This window comes from Macaca thibetana, chromosome 6, assembly GCF_024542745.1.
Source record: "Macaca thibetana thibetana isolate TM-01 chromosome 6, ASM2454274v1, whole genome shotgun sequence".
Taxonomy (NCBI): Eukaryota; Metazoa; Chordata; class Mammalia; order Primates; family Cercopithecidae; genus Macaca; species Macaca thibetana.
The window spans coordinates 139,556,960-139,574,800 of NC_065583.1; the positions used below are offsets into that span (position 1 = coordinate 139,556,960).

The following is a 17,841-nucleotide window of genomic DNA, read 5'->3' on the forward strand; positions in this document are numbered from 1 at the left end:
TGCTCTCTCTGGGATGATCTATTTGAAGTGTGACTACTACTCCCTATCTTGCTTCTTTGTTGTAGAGAAGGTGAGTACGAGATGCCTCTAGTCAGCCATCTTGAAGCCCCTCCTCCATTTAAAGTCTTCTATACCATATTTTAACATACCTTTTATATATTCAGATACAGAAATACTTACCATCATTACAATTGCCTCCATTATTCAGTACAGTAACACACCATACAGGTTTGTATGTGGCCTAGAAGCAACAGGTTATTGTCCCATATAGGCTAGGTGCTAGCTGACTAATGTTATTTTAGGAATGAAATACGTGGGTTGTCAAAGAGAAACAATAAGAAAGTATGAAATATAGAATAATCTTTTCTTATTATCTTTACTAATCTATGTAACTTGAGCAACTTAAACAAATTGTAAAATCACAAGATGGTCTTCTAATTCTTAAACCTGTAACTAAGCAAACTCCAAATCTATCAAGAAAAAGAGTAAAATGCTGAAAGGGAGCATTTCCATGTAACAGCTGTCAAATTTTTCATACCTGTTGTTCATGACTCCTTAGAGGTCATTCATAAACAGGATTGAAAAAACGAGAGAGAGAAAAAGCATGTACTGATAAATTCGAGCTTATAGATTTATAAAAAAATGCTCTATGGCTAAACTCTGGCTAAATATGCTTCAAAACATTAGACAAAGGTAAAATAATACACTAAATTAAATGTATACTTTCATTTACATAAAAACATGCATATAAACCAGTCCAGACAGGAATACACAAAAACAGTACTTACTATGTTCAGATGGTAGAATCACGGTTTATTGCTCCCCTAATTTCCTAAGCTATCTATAACGGTTACACATCTTTTAATAATTAACAAGTGATTTTTAAATGATGCATGATGTTTTCAATGAACCCTGAAAGGTATTTGATTTACTTCCTAAATAATCCAAAAGTTCACTGATACCACCTTAAGACTTCCTGAAAAAAAAAGTATTCAGTTTCTTTAATGTCATAGGAAGAAAATCTATGTTCAAACTTACTAATTTTACAAGCTCCATACTCTCTTTACGTAGAATTTTAATTTCCCAGATAACATTTGAGTGGTGTGGAAAAACTGAACCCCTGTCATTCCACTTTAGGTATAATGTAGAGGTTGAGAAATCAGCAGACAAATTCAAGATCTCTGGAGTATCTGGAATTAAGGCTTTAAAAAAAGGAAACAAAAGAGAAAACTTAGTAAAATAAGTAATGATTTTTCATACTGTAACTCTGCTAATCAACTACTTATAAACTCTATTTCTTCTTGATCAAAAAATCAACACTCAAGATTTAAAAGGAAACTCTAGAACCTAGTAATCCTGGCTGCAGTAAAAAGGACATGGGCTGAGATGCCATATAAGGAAAAGATAAAATGTCATGGACATTTCAAAGAAAGGACTGGATCAAAGAAATGAAGGGTTGGTTCTAATGATAAAGGGAAACAACCAATATTCTCTCAAATTTCTGAAAAGGGGGAACAAATATATTATTTATTTGTAGAGGTAGCTCCCAATACTTAATCAGCCAAATTTAAGAAAATTATTTATTAGCTGGCTGTTTCAAATCCACAGCACATTTTCTAATACAAACAGCAACTAGGTTTCTATAGTACTATAGTGTCATTTAGTCAGGAACCTACAGGTAGGCAACATCAGAGAGAAGAAAACAAGCTTCCTCTGTATGGCTGTAGGCTACCCTAAGAAAATGACAAAATATAGAAAGTTTGTTTTGGTAAAGGCTTCTCTCTGTTTTCTCTGCAGCTGTCTCAGGCATCTCCTGGTGTCAGAGTCCCTCATGCTGGGGGATGTCAACCACTTGAGAAATGCTATGGGCATTACTGATTTTAGATACCATTAAATAGTAGCAGGATTGTCTCAGTGACTAAGGCATTGAATTAAGAAGTCAATGGTTACTTGCAGAAATAGCAGGTTGTAAGATGTAAGAAGTAGCAGGATGTAAGAAGTATGTCAGAAAGGTTCCTTTATCAGGGTATGCAACACAGACTGAGGGGGATTGAGACAGGTGATAAGGTGACCAATTAGGAGACCACTGGAGCAATCCTGGCTAGAGTAACAAGGATATAAACTAAGATGCCATCTAAGGAAAAGATGTCATGGACATTTCAAAGAACTGACTAGATTAAAGAAAAAAAGGGTTGGTTCTAATGCAAAAGGGAAACAACCAATATTCTCTCAAGTTTCTAGCTCAGAAAGCAGCAAGAGGAGCAAAAGGAATTGGGAGTCACTGTGAAGAGACACAGAAGCCTGGCTGTGGATGAGTAAGTGTCAGGGGAAGAAGATATCACGGAGTCAGAACCGTGGATGTAGACTTAAAAGGAACTCACTGAGTGTAGTGGAAGAAAAGAGCATGAACACACAGATATAAACCAGCCAAAGCTCCTTTTAGGGGCTGCGGATAGACAATTACACCTCCGAGGAACGAAAAACACCAACATGAATCCAGAGAGGGAATCCTAGAAGCAGAAGGAAACCAGAGAAAATCCAGGATCATCAAAATAAAAACAAATAGTTGTTATCTGGACCAAAAAGAACAGTTTATAGAAGACGACTGTGGAAAAACCATTGGCAAGGCTACTGTTAATATCTGAGAAAGAAGTTTAGGAGAACAGTGGGCTCTGAAGCTGCATTACAAAAGGTAAAGAAAAAAAAATCCATGCTCGAAGGTTTGGGCATCTCCTAGGGAGAATCCAGGTCACTAAAAAAGGTAGCATGAAGAATAATGTATCCTTGAAAATCATTACATCTCCCTAATGACAGATAAATCATGGAAAATTTTGAACCAATGGAAAACAAAGAAGGTATGAGCACGTTCCATTCTATAAAATGTAGGCTTTCTGGTTTGAGAATCAGAGAGACTTGGACTTTCTTCCATGTTCCTTCCTTAAATAACAGTAAAGTAAAGGTGAGTTAGAAGAAATTCATAGACTCATCCTTTCTTGCCTCATTTCTATCCTAGAAGCTCAAGGACCAATTACATCTAGTCATGGTAAGCCCAAAACTGCAGGAGAGCGCAGGGCTAGAGTAGCTGAATATGCTAAACAACAAAAAGGGCAGAACAAACCAATACACATTGATCTCGGAACTTAAAAATAGTTCTTAAAAATACATTTAACTAAAATTTGCCCTATACAGTGTTTGATACTGGATTTATGTAAAGTGTTTAGGGCTGTACACGACACAGAACATGTGGATTTACAGTCTAAACTACAGAGCAAAGTCAACAGTTACACCAGTTACACAGCTGTATAAGGACAGTGGAGGATGCTTCATAAAGAGATTATAAGTGGGCAGCTGCTTGTGAAAAAGGAAAAACGCAGACAAACGAGAGGTAAGAAGTTAATTTAGCACCAGGACAGGGAAAGTGCAGGGTGCCAGTGTGACCAGAAAAGAGCAAGAGGCTTCCAAGAACACGGCTCTTCTTTCAAATGATTCAGTATGTCACATGATGTAGTAACTTACAATTTATGAAACATGGGAGTATTGTACTAAGACAATGCTCATCTTTAAAATGCTTCTCTCCCTGAAAAGTCCACATAATTTACATTTTATTTAAATAGCAGTGGGCTACTCTTAAAAACACAAGTCATATCCAACATTTCACGCTAAAGACAGTAATGGCCATAATTACAAATACAAGGATTTTAAAAAGCCACTGTTCCCTTTCTTTTCTTTATAGCATATAGGGAAGTTTCCCCTAAGCTCCCATGAACTACCATCTTCATTTTGTGCTAAACAGACATGTGAGGACAATGCTAACTTGCTTTCTAGAAACTCAGGGAAGAAATTTAATGAAAGTCTTTCTTATTTTCTTCTAATGCTAATTCAGCTTTACCCAGAAACTACACGCTCTTGCTTCCTTAGGACATCAGGAGGTAAGAGTTTTCCCAGCTTTTTTACAGGACCCACGTTATTTATTCTGCTTCAGAATGACCCAAATTTTCAGGTGATTTTAAGAAATGCAGACATTAAAAACCTTAAGAATTTTTCATGCTTACACAAGGGAAGTACAAACTTTACTCTCTGTGTGTGTGTATATGTACACAAAATCTTGTTTGCTTTATGTAATTTCAAAAGCATCTTTAGATCCACAGACACTCAATTTTCATACTTTTATTTAGTAGCAAATTGTCAAGAGACCCAGATTCTCTAAAGGACAGCTATACATGCATTGCAGAGCTTCTCTTGCACACAGTAGATGCTCAAAGATTTGCTGATGTATCCATCTCCTCCCTTCCTTACACTCACCTAATTTGCTTTTCAATTTTCTTACCCCAATACTGTTATTCTAATCACAATCAGGACCATTATTATTTATAATGCTACCAATACATTACACGATATGTAAAATACAAGGAACTATTAATCGACTGAGTCTCCTAGAGTCTGTCTTGATTTGGCTTTCTGATTCTAATACTGTCATTTTTCAGTAGCTTCCCAGACAAGACTATGACCTAGAGCGAGGGGCATTTGAGAAATTCTGGAAGGTACGCAAGAGTCAAGGGGGCTAAGGAAAGAGTATGGAACTGAGGGAAGGAGCTTGAATTCTGGGATATTTTGATTGGCCAGAAGAAAGTTTGCTTCCTTCTGATCTTGGCTACCATTTACAATTCATAGGAAGGTTGCTCAGTGAATTAAAAGTATCAGCATAACACATGAAATTCAAAGAACTAGAAAGCACCACAATACTAACAAATGACACTTGAGTTACTTTAAAATCGAGTTTGTTTGCAAATACTTACAAACGTTTTGTTCATTTAGTGTGAATTTACTTGTAGAACTTCCAAAATCATGTAGAGAATTTATTGTTATTTCATAATCACCATGTGAAAGAGCTGGAATTTTAATATTTGTTTTCTCTAGTTGATAACAAGAATGGGACCTGTAATAAGAAGAAATTGAATTTTAATTAGCAAATAAAATTAATAGTATAATTTTCATAAAAATTTGGTTAACACAAAATACAAAGGAAAAAACTTTATGCCCCTTTTGTTGCAAAAACATGATAGGTTGTACTGCATTTTAAGACTGAAAAAACAGATTGGTAGTAATTTTACCAATGCAGGGGTAGGAAAAACAACCACATTGTACCAAAAAGTAGAGTAAGCACAGAGGACTCCATATAGCTGGAGTTTTTGCATGCCTTTCAAAATCCCACCTCAACCTTCCCTTTGTAGGCTGACTTCCACTGCTCATGCTCCACCCCTTCACTGGGGGACCAGCACATCACAGCGCTCCTCATGCTAGGATGATGTTCAATGGATGCTGATGAAGGAAATGAAACTGGCAACTCCCCTGCTCCTCTGCCTTGGCTCACGGTTTATTCTTAACAGAACTTCCTCTTCAGTTCTGTTTCTAAAATACTTCCAGTTCCCCTGGTATCTGTGGGTGCTTAGGACTCTGGACGTGAATGGGTCCAGCTCATCTCCTTCTAAACCTCTCACATGGCAAGGCTTCTTTAGGCATCAGCAATGAACACCTGAATTCTCCAAATAATGCCATCTCATACATTTAAGCCATTGTACGCAATATTCTTTCAGGGTGGAAAGTCCTCCTATTGCTTTTCTGCTGAGAAAACTGAGTGTGCCTACTCCAGAATTATACCTCCTCTGACAGCCTTTCTGGACTTTCATACTCCTAGTGTACACTCCCTTGCACAAAACCCACAGCATTGCTACTATTTGTTTATTGTGACCAGGGGAGCAGGGGACCAGAACTAACTTCCTCTCTGTTTGGCCTGTGGTGGGCATGTGTGCTCTTCAGTAAACTTTTCAGGGTCCCCTTTCTGGACTCACACTAAGACCATCCTTCCCTGCCTCTCTGAAGCAAGGTATAGCCATGTGGCTTTATTTGGTGGGAAAAATCTGAGTGACAGTCTAATCTACCAGATCAAGAAGGAGGCTCTGAAAGCCAGTGCAGACTCTGTCCCCTCTTCTCACCTTGCTATCACACCTCATAACACCTGGTGCCCTACAGGAGAAAAATGAGGCAGAAGTCATGGCAGACTCTGCTGGACACAGAACACAAGCAGGAAATAACCCTTTAGTTTCACAAGCAACAAGAAAGTAAGAACTGAGGGTCATTTCTGCAATTCAACCTAGCTCATTGTGAATTAAAATTACCTGTTTTCAATGCAAACTTCATAATCAGTACCACGGCCTGTTCCAGAGGGTGCTTTCCAATAACAGTCCCACACTTGCAAATTGTTAGTTACACACTTCAAATCACGAGGAGCTCCTGGAGAAGGAGAAACACACATACACACACACACACACAGAGAATATGCTGAGTAAGTCAACTGCACTCTAAAAGGTCAAGCATTTTCAGTTTTAAGTACAAGCATGTGTGTCTGCAGAGAGCCCATGTTTTTTCAAAAAGATGATCCTGCAGTCATGGGAGTGGACTGGTTTTCTATTTCTTTTTGCAGCTTTGATTAAAAAAAAAACTAAAGGGTAAACTGATGAAAGTGGGCCAGCTACTAGACCATTTTGGGGTTAGGCTGCTATCAAAAATTCCACTTTCAAGCAACTAAGACAAATCAAGGGAGTGAGTGGCTAGTCATGTAGATTCAATAATGGGACCAAGAGAGGGCGTGAGGCTAGATTCTAGCACCTCTTGAATCTTCAATAGCCCCACTTGAGGAAAAAACAAAGACAAAAAACAAAAACAAATAAGTCTTAAGTAAAAATGATGTGCCTTCCAAGTCTTTAAACAAAACTTTGAAACTCCTAGCCACCACCACTTCACTGCTTGCTACCAGACTGCCCCCTTGGTAGAACTCCCATAACTAATCTTTAGGTTATTATGAAGTATATTAAATTTAAACAGTAATAAACTCATGAGTTCATTTGAGAAATGTGTTTTTGGTGTGGGCCTAAACAATTGAAAAGCAACAATTCAAAAGATTACAATCCTACTAGTACTTACATCTATAAAATAACATTACATCATGGAATATGTAAGCACTATGCAATGAAAAAAGTCACCCCGAAAAAAAATGAGTAAAAAGAAGGGGGGTATAAGAGAGAGGGAAAGAGGGAAGAAAGGAGGGAAAGAAGGGGAAAAGGCAATTACAGAATAAAAAAGGTAGTCCATCTCAGATTCTATAAATGTTTATGAAAAATGTTTTTGTTTTTGTTTTTGTACATGGTTGGTATGATCTTCACTGTAGGAATCAATTATAAAGCTGTTTATATAAGACAGAAAAACAAATATTACATTAAAAGTACTCACATTATAAAGCAGCAATAATCATAATAATAAAGTAATCTAATGAAGGACCTTGGGGAAAAGAGATCTGTTTAAATATGGAAATAATATAAAAACTAAACCAAGGGGCAGGAGGAGGATAACTTCTTTATAGAAATAAGCTATAAAATATCTACATAAACATTCTTAATATATTCAAGATGTAACATAATACATTTAAAAGTATTTGGATTTCATTGATATGACATTCTAAAAAGGTAACATTATAGAGACAGAAAACAGTGTCTATGGAGACAAGGCAGCGCTGGCAGGGGATGGGCCCGGGAGGGTTGACTACAGAGGAGCCAGGAAGCTTTTGCAGTGCCGGGGCTGTTCCCTATCTTGATTGTGCTGCTGGTTACATAACTATATTCATTGTCAAAACTCACAGAACTGAATCTTAAAAAGGCAAATTTTATTGAATATAAATTATATCTTATATTTTTATGGTAAAATAATATTTTGATCTATCATTAAGGATCTTTTAAAAGAACTAAAAGTACATAGAAAAAAGATGACAAAAAAACGAATTTTAACCAACAAAATCCTAAAGGGGTCAATAAAGCAACAAAATTACTTCATCATGGAAATAAAACTGCAATCTGTTCATTCTCTGGAAGGCTGATGCACTTACCCTTTTTCTGGCTATTTACTTGATTCATTAGATATAGAAGAATAAATGTTGATAAGAGCCACTGGAAATTTGAAGCAGTCCTCATTCTTTTATTGTCCACCATCCAGGATGCTCGTTTCAAACACACGTAAATATCCATCATCTGTGCAATGCAATCAGTCCTAGGTTAGGAGAAGAGTTTCAGATGGTGTTCAGATTGTTCTGAAGGCTCACCTTATACTGTGTACACAAACACTCAAATAGATTCTGACAGATTCTGAAACATTGTACATTTAGAGACTTTGGAGCTACTTAAACTCAAGTTTCCTTGGCTTGTGGAGACATCAATAATTGGACACAGCTGTTGCTTTAGGTATCTACTAGAAGGCCAATTTTCAAATGATGGGCTTCAAGTTCAAAATTATAACTATAATTATAAAATTACAACAAAATTATAAGCACATGGCTATCAACTCTACTCCAACACTACTAAAATGCAGAAAAGCAGTGCATGAGACTGAAGTTTTGACAATTTTAAGTGATACCTGGATTGATATTTTTATGTATTTTATTAGTATGTTAACTTGTGTTTAGTCATTTACGACAAGTAATATTAGTTTTGTTTCCCATTTACATGGTGATGGAAAGTTTCTATTTCATATAAATTTAATAATTTAAAGAGAAAAAACTAGGGTAACAGTATGGAGATGTTGCACACGGGACATTTAGGGATCTCCCACAGTAATGAAATTCCCATCCACCCTTCATCCTTTCTTCCTAGGGGGACACCACCAGCAAACAAGGTCCTTCCAATACACTGAAAACTCTTGTGTCAGACCTAAAATTGCCTCATTATATTACAACATTGGCACAGGGCACCAAAGATCACAAAACATATAAGCAAAGGCTAAAATATTAAAGAGAAATTTAGGATAACCAAAAGGAAAATAAAAAGTATTTCCAGAGAAAATGAGGATGATATAGGAAACAAGAAAACTTAAAAGAAAAAAACGAACCTAAGAAAACTCTAAATAGTATCCTCAGAGTAAACATGGCATAACTATAAAAAACAAGAGGATGCAATAAAAAAGGAATAACAGGAAATAAAAATACCTCTTAGAAGTTAAACATATATTGTCTGATATTAAATATTAAAATAAGAAAAAGATTGCATAATCTTTCAGAAAAAAATAACAACAAAAAAAAAAAGTAGAAGAAAATGTGGGAAAAGAGATGAGAAATGGAGACTCGATAAAGAAAAGGAGATCCAACACTTAAACAACTGGAGCCCATTGAGAGAATTCAAAAAAATATTTTTCTTAGTGAAAGCAGACGGCAAGCTCTCTTCTTGGCTACTGCTAAGTACTGTCAAAACCCCAGGAAATGAATCCCAAATAGCTTAATTATAACCAAAACATGCACAAGGCGTGAGCACACATTTCAAAGTGTTCTATTATTTTCTGGATGAATGAATAACTTCCTAGTCAATTCCAGAGTCACTGAGTTTACTTCTTAGAATGAAAATGTATTCACAAAATGTCTAAAATGCCAGTTGCCGAATTTATAGAATTACACAACTGTACAAGAATAACTGAGTAATGGAGCCAAACAGGACCCTAAAACTCAAACCCTGACTAAAATAATCATAAACCATATTCACTGACTGGCTAAACATTATCTTGAAATGAAACAGTCCCTCGCTACAAGTTTCGATTATTCTAAAAAGAGACACAGGTCCTACTGCCATGCCAGGAAGAAGGGCAAGAAGGGGTGGAGGGAGGCAGCTGAGGAAGAGCTCTGGACCAGGTGCTTCCAGATTTAGAAGCTAATCTTGGCTCCATTACTAATTAGTGGTATGGCTGAGGGCAAATCACTTAATCCCTCCCTGCCTCAGCCTCAACCATTGCAGCACACAGCCATGCTCTATTCAGGATCCACATAAGAGACTTCCCAAAGTGAAGCTGTAATATTCCATTCCTGCTGGCAGGGAACAGGCATGCAGACAGTAGCGAGCTTGCACAAAGCCTACGCCAGCAACAGCCACGGATCAAAGACTCTGCTGAGGAGGTCAGTGAGCAGGAGGAAGGCAGTGCCCAGGGACAGAAGGATTAAGGGCAGTGTCACCGAAGCCTGCTTAACCTAAGCAGGATAATAAAGAAGACTTCCTGGTGTGATACATTTACACAGAGAATTTTGGGCAATGCAGTATTATGCTTATGACACATCAGACTTCCCTACCAAGCAAAACTTTCAAATGGACTTACTGTGGGCCAGAACAATACACGAACAGAGCCTTCTGAGGTACTTTGAGAAAAAAAGGATGCTTGGGAAGCTCTTCTCTACGCACTCCTGATAGAAATATTGTCAGAATTCACTTTTTTTACCCTGTCAATGCCTTATTCCTTAGAGAAGCACGAATTTTTATAGAATTTCAGGATCTAACTTTCAAAATTAGGATGCGACAACAGGGTACCAATGCAAATATGCAGGGGCAAAGCGAGGAACAAACGTTTTCACAGCAGGTGCAAACTGCGGCCCCTCTGCCAAGCATAAAAGTGGCAGCCACCAGCCTCATTTTGCCAAAGATGCTGATATTTCCAGACAAGGTAGAAATCTGGCATTTTAAATGAAACACCAAAGTTTGTAAATGTAAGAAAATAATGCATATGTTGTACACATTCTAAAGGCCAAACAAAACATGCTCATGGGCAGTATCCTTCCTGCCCAAGGATGACCAGTTTGTCTCCTATACTAATTATTTTAAAGGATTTAAGAAGTCAATAAACTCTTCTGCTAAAGAAAAGCAATCACGCAGAATAAATTTATAAGATTGTTGAATGGAAAGAAAAATATCTGGTTCTATTTCTTTACACATATGCTGACCTCAATCTTAGACCATCATGAAGCACAGGCAGAACCTGAGCCTGGGGCCCCACATGGCAAAGTTCGGTCCTGTCAACACATGACCCTGAGCTTTTAAAGGCCTTGTTTGTGAAGATGAGTGTTCATACATGTACCTTGACTTGTATTTTTCTCAACCTTGGGAATTCTGGTTCCAATGTACATGAGGTTTAGGGCCTTTCTGCTGAAGAAAATTAGGAAAAGAGTTGAGAAAAGTAAAGCTAAATACCAGAAACTGTAGTCCCAACACATTTTGTTGCCTATTTTGTCTCTGTTCCCGTCCCCCAACCCCTCTCTATATATACATAAATATGGTGGCGGTGGTGGGGACAGGTAGGTAGAGACAGAGGGGGAAATGTGACAGAGAATGAGTCAGCATGTCCTGCTGGCACGAACCTAAGCCTGATGGCACTGAAGCCTCCAGCCTTGGGTGCAGAAGGAGGCCTCAGGCAACACCTGCACAGTCAGGATATAAGGAATTAAGACTGCCTAAAGCATCTTTTATCTCAAGAATCTATCTTTTTGAGATACAATGAGATAACTCCCTTGTCATTAATTCTCAAAAGAAATTAAATGCTAAGCTGGAACACGTGAAGAAGAAAAGAAAAGACCCTGAACTACTGTAAAGGTAAATAAACCTACGAGTGGGTCACCGATCCACAGGAGTGGAGATATTGGGAGTTGAGCCAAACAAGGGCAATCACACAGGCAGTAAATAGTACCCGCACTGCTCATTTGTATTCTTCCTAGTGTCCCTTTCTTTACTGTTTCCTAGGAGGAAACATCAACATTGTTTAAAAACTTTGACCAGCAACGATTTTCCTTATCCCATTTCCCTCCCACAAGATCTTAAATTCCTCAAGCATTAGCTCCCAGTGAAGAAGGCTTTTCAGGATCATAAACTCTGCAGTTAGGTAGACTCCATTGTGTTACTGAAGTGAAGTGTAGGGGCTCTTCAAGTTAAATGAAAGAAATACTTATGAAAAACATAAACTTGACCAGACTAAGAAGTTCTATCTGGGAAGACTAGACTGCACAGGAAGGCATGAACAGCTTTTCAGAAAGAGGGAAGCTGCAACAAAGTGATGTTTCAAGGAGATTAACTAGGAGATAGCTGCAGTAACAAAGATGTATGCAAAATTTATCAGTATATAGATCTAGTCCTAGCAAAAATCTAGTCCTCAAAGAGCCCACATAACCCAGCACAAGGAATTTGAAAAGACTGATAGCAAGACGCATCACTGAGAATATCAAAATAACTGTATCAAAGATGTTACAAGTTTCCAGGGAGTGGAGGCCATACACAAGGGCTCAGGAATAAGAACAACATCATAATAAATCACTCAAGGCCTCTGTGACTTGCTGTGTGAGTGTGGACAAACCCCCACTGTAACACAGGGATGGTGACAGCACCACCTCCAGAGCAGGTTACAGGTGTACATGAGACTGGGTGTGTGACCCATAAATATTCTTGAGAAGAGGAGGAACACACCAGACTTCTTAGCAATGAAAGCTAAAAAGAACACCTTCCAAAATACAAGTGAAAATTATTTTCACACTTAAATTCTATACTCAAGCTGTTGAGTTGATAACATACATTTTACGAAGACATGCAAGATGTCGAAAGATATATCGCCTTCCATGTACCCATTCTCTGGAAGCTACTGCAGGACACGGTTGACCAAAATGAGGTACAAAACAAAAAAGAACAAGAGAGAAAATATACAATCCATACAACTGGAGTCAGAACCTACAAAGAGGCCTTGCACACTGCCCCTGCTGCGTGTGTCCGGACCACACTAAAATGGCTGCCGTACCACAGCTGCTGGACCCTTCAGCACTCCTCAGGCCAGCACCCATTTTCCCTTCTAATTTCATCTGCACCCTCCTCAAGTCAGCGGTGATGCTCCTAGCAGGGGGTATGTTTGTCATCACCTCTGAGAGTCCCCAGAATGTTAGATGCCATCTTCTGCTGCTTCTACAACACTTTAATTATATTTATGTCACGGGGTTGCACAATTCATGTTCCACAGGCCGAATCTTACCCGCCTCTTGATTTTGTAAATCTTCCTAGAACACAGCCATGCCCATTAGTTTAAGTACAATCTATGTCTACTTTCCCATGACAATGTTAGAGCTGAGAGGCTGGGATAGAGACTGAATGAATGGTCCACAAAGCCTAAAGTATTTACTGCCTGGCCCTTTACAGAAAGAGTTTGCTGACTTCTGCTCTACCGCTTCACTTCCCAATCTTGTAATTCTCCCCACAGACTGTCAGATCCCTGAGAGCAAACACATCCCTGAGTTCACGTAACCCTCAGTGTCCAAGCAGTACCTGGCACAAAGCAGACACCAAAAACTCTAAGCCAGCTGGCTGAATTAAAACCAAGGCACAAATGATTATATGCCCACAGTATACTTTCATCGTTAGGCTGCATGCTAACCCAGGTACTGCTGACACGAGGAACCTAAGTTAAAGCTCTGGCTCCCAAACTGCACTGACGTATCCCAAGATACCAAAGGAAACTGAAAAGCTATCACAGAATATCTAAGTTTTTGAAGGAAACAAAGCGACATCTGTCCAACATTCTGAAAACCGTTAGTGCAAGGTAGTCCACAGTTTCAATATTTGGTCATGCTACTTTTTTTTATGTGATGTCATATCTCTATCTTTGGTGAAGGGAGGGAGGGACTAGTAATTGGTGGGATAAAACACAAGTACTACCCAAACAAATCAATGTAGAAACGGAAATGAGGGTGCTGGTTTCCAAGATCTGAGAAGCTATGCAGTACTCAATAGGTTCACACATCTCATCAGTAATTAAGGCTTTTTAAGAATGAAAGAAAAATACTACCATAGGCCCTCCATATCCCAGGGTTCTGCAACCACAGATTCAACCAACCCTGAATTGAAAATATTCAGAAAACAAAACCAATAAAACAGTACAATAATAAAAAACAGTATAAAAACAGTACCGTATAACTGCTCACATAGCATTAACATTGTATGAAAGATGACTTAAAGCTTATGAGAAGATAAGCACAGGTTATATACAAATACCACACCATTTTATATTAGGGACTTGGACATCCAAAGATTTTCACATCTGTGAAGGTCTTGGAACGTGCCCCCACAGAGATAGAGGGACAATTATATTTCTCCTTTTAAGTAGATACACATTATTTCTTCAAACTGCTACTAAAGTGTTTGATCATAAATAGTCATTAAATTGTCTGGACCCAGCTATTTCATAAAGAGAACTGTTAGGTAATTCTTTTGACTACAAGCATCATGAAAAGCATTAACAAAACGCGACGGGCACTGTGAACTGTGACAGTCTGGGAACCTGAGTTAGAGGATAGTTCGGCTGCTTAGAGATTCCACTGTATCATGCTTCAATATGCAGTCTGTATGTAGGAGAATAATAATGAAATTTAACATTTGCTACATTATAAAGACAAATCTATCACTGTACATAATGCAGGATATTCATTCCCCAAAATAACTTTTTGGTCTATTATTCAAATAGAATAATCTTGTCAATTTTTTTTCTTAATTCCTTGGCATTTCCCAGGAACTTTTAAAAATAGACTGTCTTCCAAAGTTTTTGTTTTTCAGGACCCTCCATGTCAATTTTAGTAATCTCCATTGCAGTGTAGACTTCCCTGTTAATTCAAGAGCTGGTCCATTATGAACCTCAGCACATCAAAACAAGTTTGAATATATCATTTCCATGCTTAAAATCCTCCAAAGGCTCCCCACTGCTTCAATACACAGTTCCAGTTCCAGTTCCACACTGCGGGAACAGCCCTTAGAGACGGCCATGAACCCCTTCCTCTCCACACCACAGCAGCTCCCCAAACACTCCATATTCCTTTTGGTCTCAAGGCCTCCCCCAAAACCACTGCCTCCATGGAGGGCCCCCTGCAATGTCTCCTATGCTTCTCATTCTTCCATCTTTCAGGACTCACTCTATCATTATACTTTAGAGTAATATCTGACTACTCATATCCCACCTCAACTACACTATAAGAGTGACTGGTATGTAACAGTCTTCAATAAATATAAACATCTATCAAACAAATGAACTTGTTTCTTCCATTTTAACGATGAAGCACTCTATTATTAAACAACCTGAAGAACATTCCTCCAAGAAATCTTTAACATACAGGAAAACATGACGAAAACTTATCTCTAGAAAGAAACAGGAACATCTCCATTTCCCAGTACTTTTCACTAATACCAAGGATTGTCTTTAAAAAAAAAAATTATTTTGTTGGGCCATAAATGGCATTTATTTTCTTGTGTAATTAAAATATCCTTTCATATGTTTATGGTAATTTGCAATGCTTTATTTATAAGTTATTTTATCTTTTGCCTCTTTTTCTAATTGGGCATTAATCATTTCCTTAATGATTGCTAACAAAAAAATATTAATATGCATATTAACTATGTTATACACATAGCAAATAGATTTCCCAATCGCTTTTACTTTCCAGTGAGTCTTTTGTTTGACTCTGACTAGATCAGATTTCTCTATTTTGTCCTTTGCTGTTTCTAACCATAAAGGTTTTTCTCATGCCAGGACTATGCAAATTGTCCTGATACTGCCTTCAAGTCATTTAAGGTGTTTCACATTTTAAGCTTCAAGCCATATAAAATTAATTTCAGTGTACATTTAAGGACACACCTTTTCAGTTTTCCTATAAATGTTTACCACTTATCCCAACACCATTTATTAGGTAATCCATTCCTTCCCTCACTGACTTGAGATGCCATTAAAATTCTATTCCTACTTAGCATCCTTGGTGGGACTCCTTAGCTAGCCCACTGATCCTTCTATCCTTCACTTCCTGACTGAACAATATTACCTGTGCTTGTGGCTATAACATCACTCCTATGCTAATTATTTCCAAATCCGTGTTCCCAGGATTGGCCTCTTCCCAGTTACAGACTAACCATTCACCAGATAATTTCTTGCTTACTTACACAAATCCACTCAAGTAAGGTTCCTTCAGGCATGACAAAATATTCTGATGCTTCACATCCACTTGGATATTTCAGATTCCTCAAAAACTCCAGATGTACTGAATTAAACTCACTTTCCCCTCCAAACCTGCTCTTTTGTGCCCCAGTCTTAGCCCATGGCACCAGCGTCTTCTGAGTAATCCTGACTCTTCCTTATTCCTCACACTTCCCACCTGACTTGCCACTTTTACCTAAAACATGCCTTGACTCTTTCTCCATCCTCTCCCTCAAGTCCATTTCTACTGCTCTGGAGGCTCAGGCCCTCCTCAACCTCTGGCATACGTAATTTACAACCATCTGGCAAGGGCCTCATACAATCCATCTTCCATAGTGAGTTGCAAAGCTTTCAATATATCTATATTGAACAACAGCTCAGATATCTGTCCACACTCAAATTCACATGTCTATTCTGCAATCTTCTTCCACCTCTTCTACTCCTTTCCTAGGGGCATCTCTTACCTCTTGGCTCTCAAGCTGACCACTATGTCCAACCAGACACAGTGCTCTGTTTATGCTCCCACTGGACATCAATTTCCCCTTTAGGCATTGATCTTATCATACCAGGTATTACGGAGATCATTCTCCCCCTTTCTTCTTTTGCACTGTAAGCTAAGATCAGAGCCTTATCTTTGTAAAATTCATACATCTAGGAGTGCTTTACATCCACCACACAAGATTTATTTGGTGACTGAAGCAAATCCATTCAAATAGAGTCCTCGGTGAGGACTTAAAGTATTTTCATGCCACTCAGTTGTTTGTCTACATTCTGAAGAGTAAGCTGATAAACTTCATGCTTTTGAATGAACCTGTTTGCTATACAAAAATTCATTAATAAAAAGAATACTGGCTCAAACTGAAGTTTTTTTGTTTTTGCTTTTGGGGTTTTTTGGGGGGGGCAATACATAGAGTAAAACTATCCCTAAAGGCCTTTCTAAATTCTAGGAGGGGGAAAAAGACTAATTACACAATAATTCCATCCAGGTAACATGCTGGTTTTAGCTAACTCTACCATGTAAAATATAATTTATACATGTGTTTCAGATATTAGGCATTATTTATGTACTGTTTATTAAGGAGTAGCCACTTTTCTAAGTTCTTTCAACGTAAAATTGGATTTAATTTTTGTATCAATCCTATAAGGTATTATTAGTATTATTTCCCTCTTTTTATAGTAAGAAAACTGAGGCACAGAAAGGTCACATAGCTAGTAGGGAGCAGAGTAGGACCTGCAGCCAACTCTGATTGCAAATCTCAGCTCCAGGCCATTACACTAAACTGTAAAATGAGCAACTAAGCTAGAGTCAGAGTCCTGGACTCCAGTCCCTATTCTACCACTGAATAGGTGACAGGTAGGGGCTCGCAGATAAATGACCTAACATCTCAGGTCTTAGCTCTCAAATTACACAACTAAGACCCAGCACCTGCTTTCCCTGCTTTAAGTATCATAAGAAACTTACGGTTGTTTTGTTTTCAGAAAACCTTATTTGTCACCTGCAGGAACAAACTGGTAGATGTACAATGTGACTAGAAATTCGGCTCTACCTCAACCCTGTCCAGTGAATACTGTTGCTGGGGAAACACCACCTGCTCTACCAAGCACTTCCACTAATCACATTGTAACAAAGATCAGACAGCCTATGTTCAGAGAACAAATGGAAAATAACTGCCATCTTACTGTTCTCCCTCCAACTCTAAGTACACTTTTAATTGGTTAAGCTCTCAACTCAGCAGGTGCAAACTCAAACATACTCCAAGAGCCAGCCAGATGAAATAACTGGAGCCGTTCACATGACACATGCTGGCGGGCAGCCCCTTGCCAGCTCCTTGTGTCTGTATTATACCACATGGGATGCATGGCCAGTACAGCCACAGATCTTCCAGTTTTTCCAAACTTTTGAGGTTTTTTTGAGGTTTTTTTTTTTTAATTAGTATTATTATGAAATCCCCTTATTTTTAAATGCTGGCAATTAATTACAATTTAAAAAAAAAAAAAAAA

At 38.2% G+C, this 17,841-nt stretch overlaps 1 protein-coding gene across 5 annotated transcripts in view; it reads right to left on the minus strand.

Annotated features, from left to right (window-relative positions):
* The window catches only part of LIFR (LIF receptor subunit alpha), a 114,404-nt gene that overhangs the window by 45,681 nt on the left and 50,882 nt on the right, over positions 1-17,841 (minus strand). For 3 of the 5 annotated variants that reach the window (XM_050795111.1, XM_050795112.1, XM_050795113.1), the window contains exons 2-5: positions 7,937-8,097; positions 6,177-6,291; positions 4,797-4,936; positions 1,039-1,202 (exon numbers count right to left, since the gene is read on the minus strand). In XM_050795111.1, coding sequence (XP_050651068.1) covers positions 1,039-1,202; positions 4,797-4,936; positions 6,177-6,291; positions 7,937-8,078 — 561 coding nt within the window. In that variant the 5' untranslated portion in view covers positions 8,079-8,097. Of the gene's footprint in view, positions 1-1,038; positions 1,203-4,796; positions 4,937-6,176; positions 6,292-7,936; positions 8,920-10,932; positions 17,731-17,841 lie in introns of those variants that run through there. The other 2 variants (XM_050795115.1, XM_050795116.1) reach the window with 2 other exon arrangements.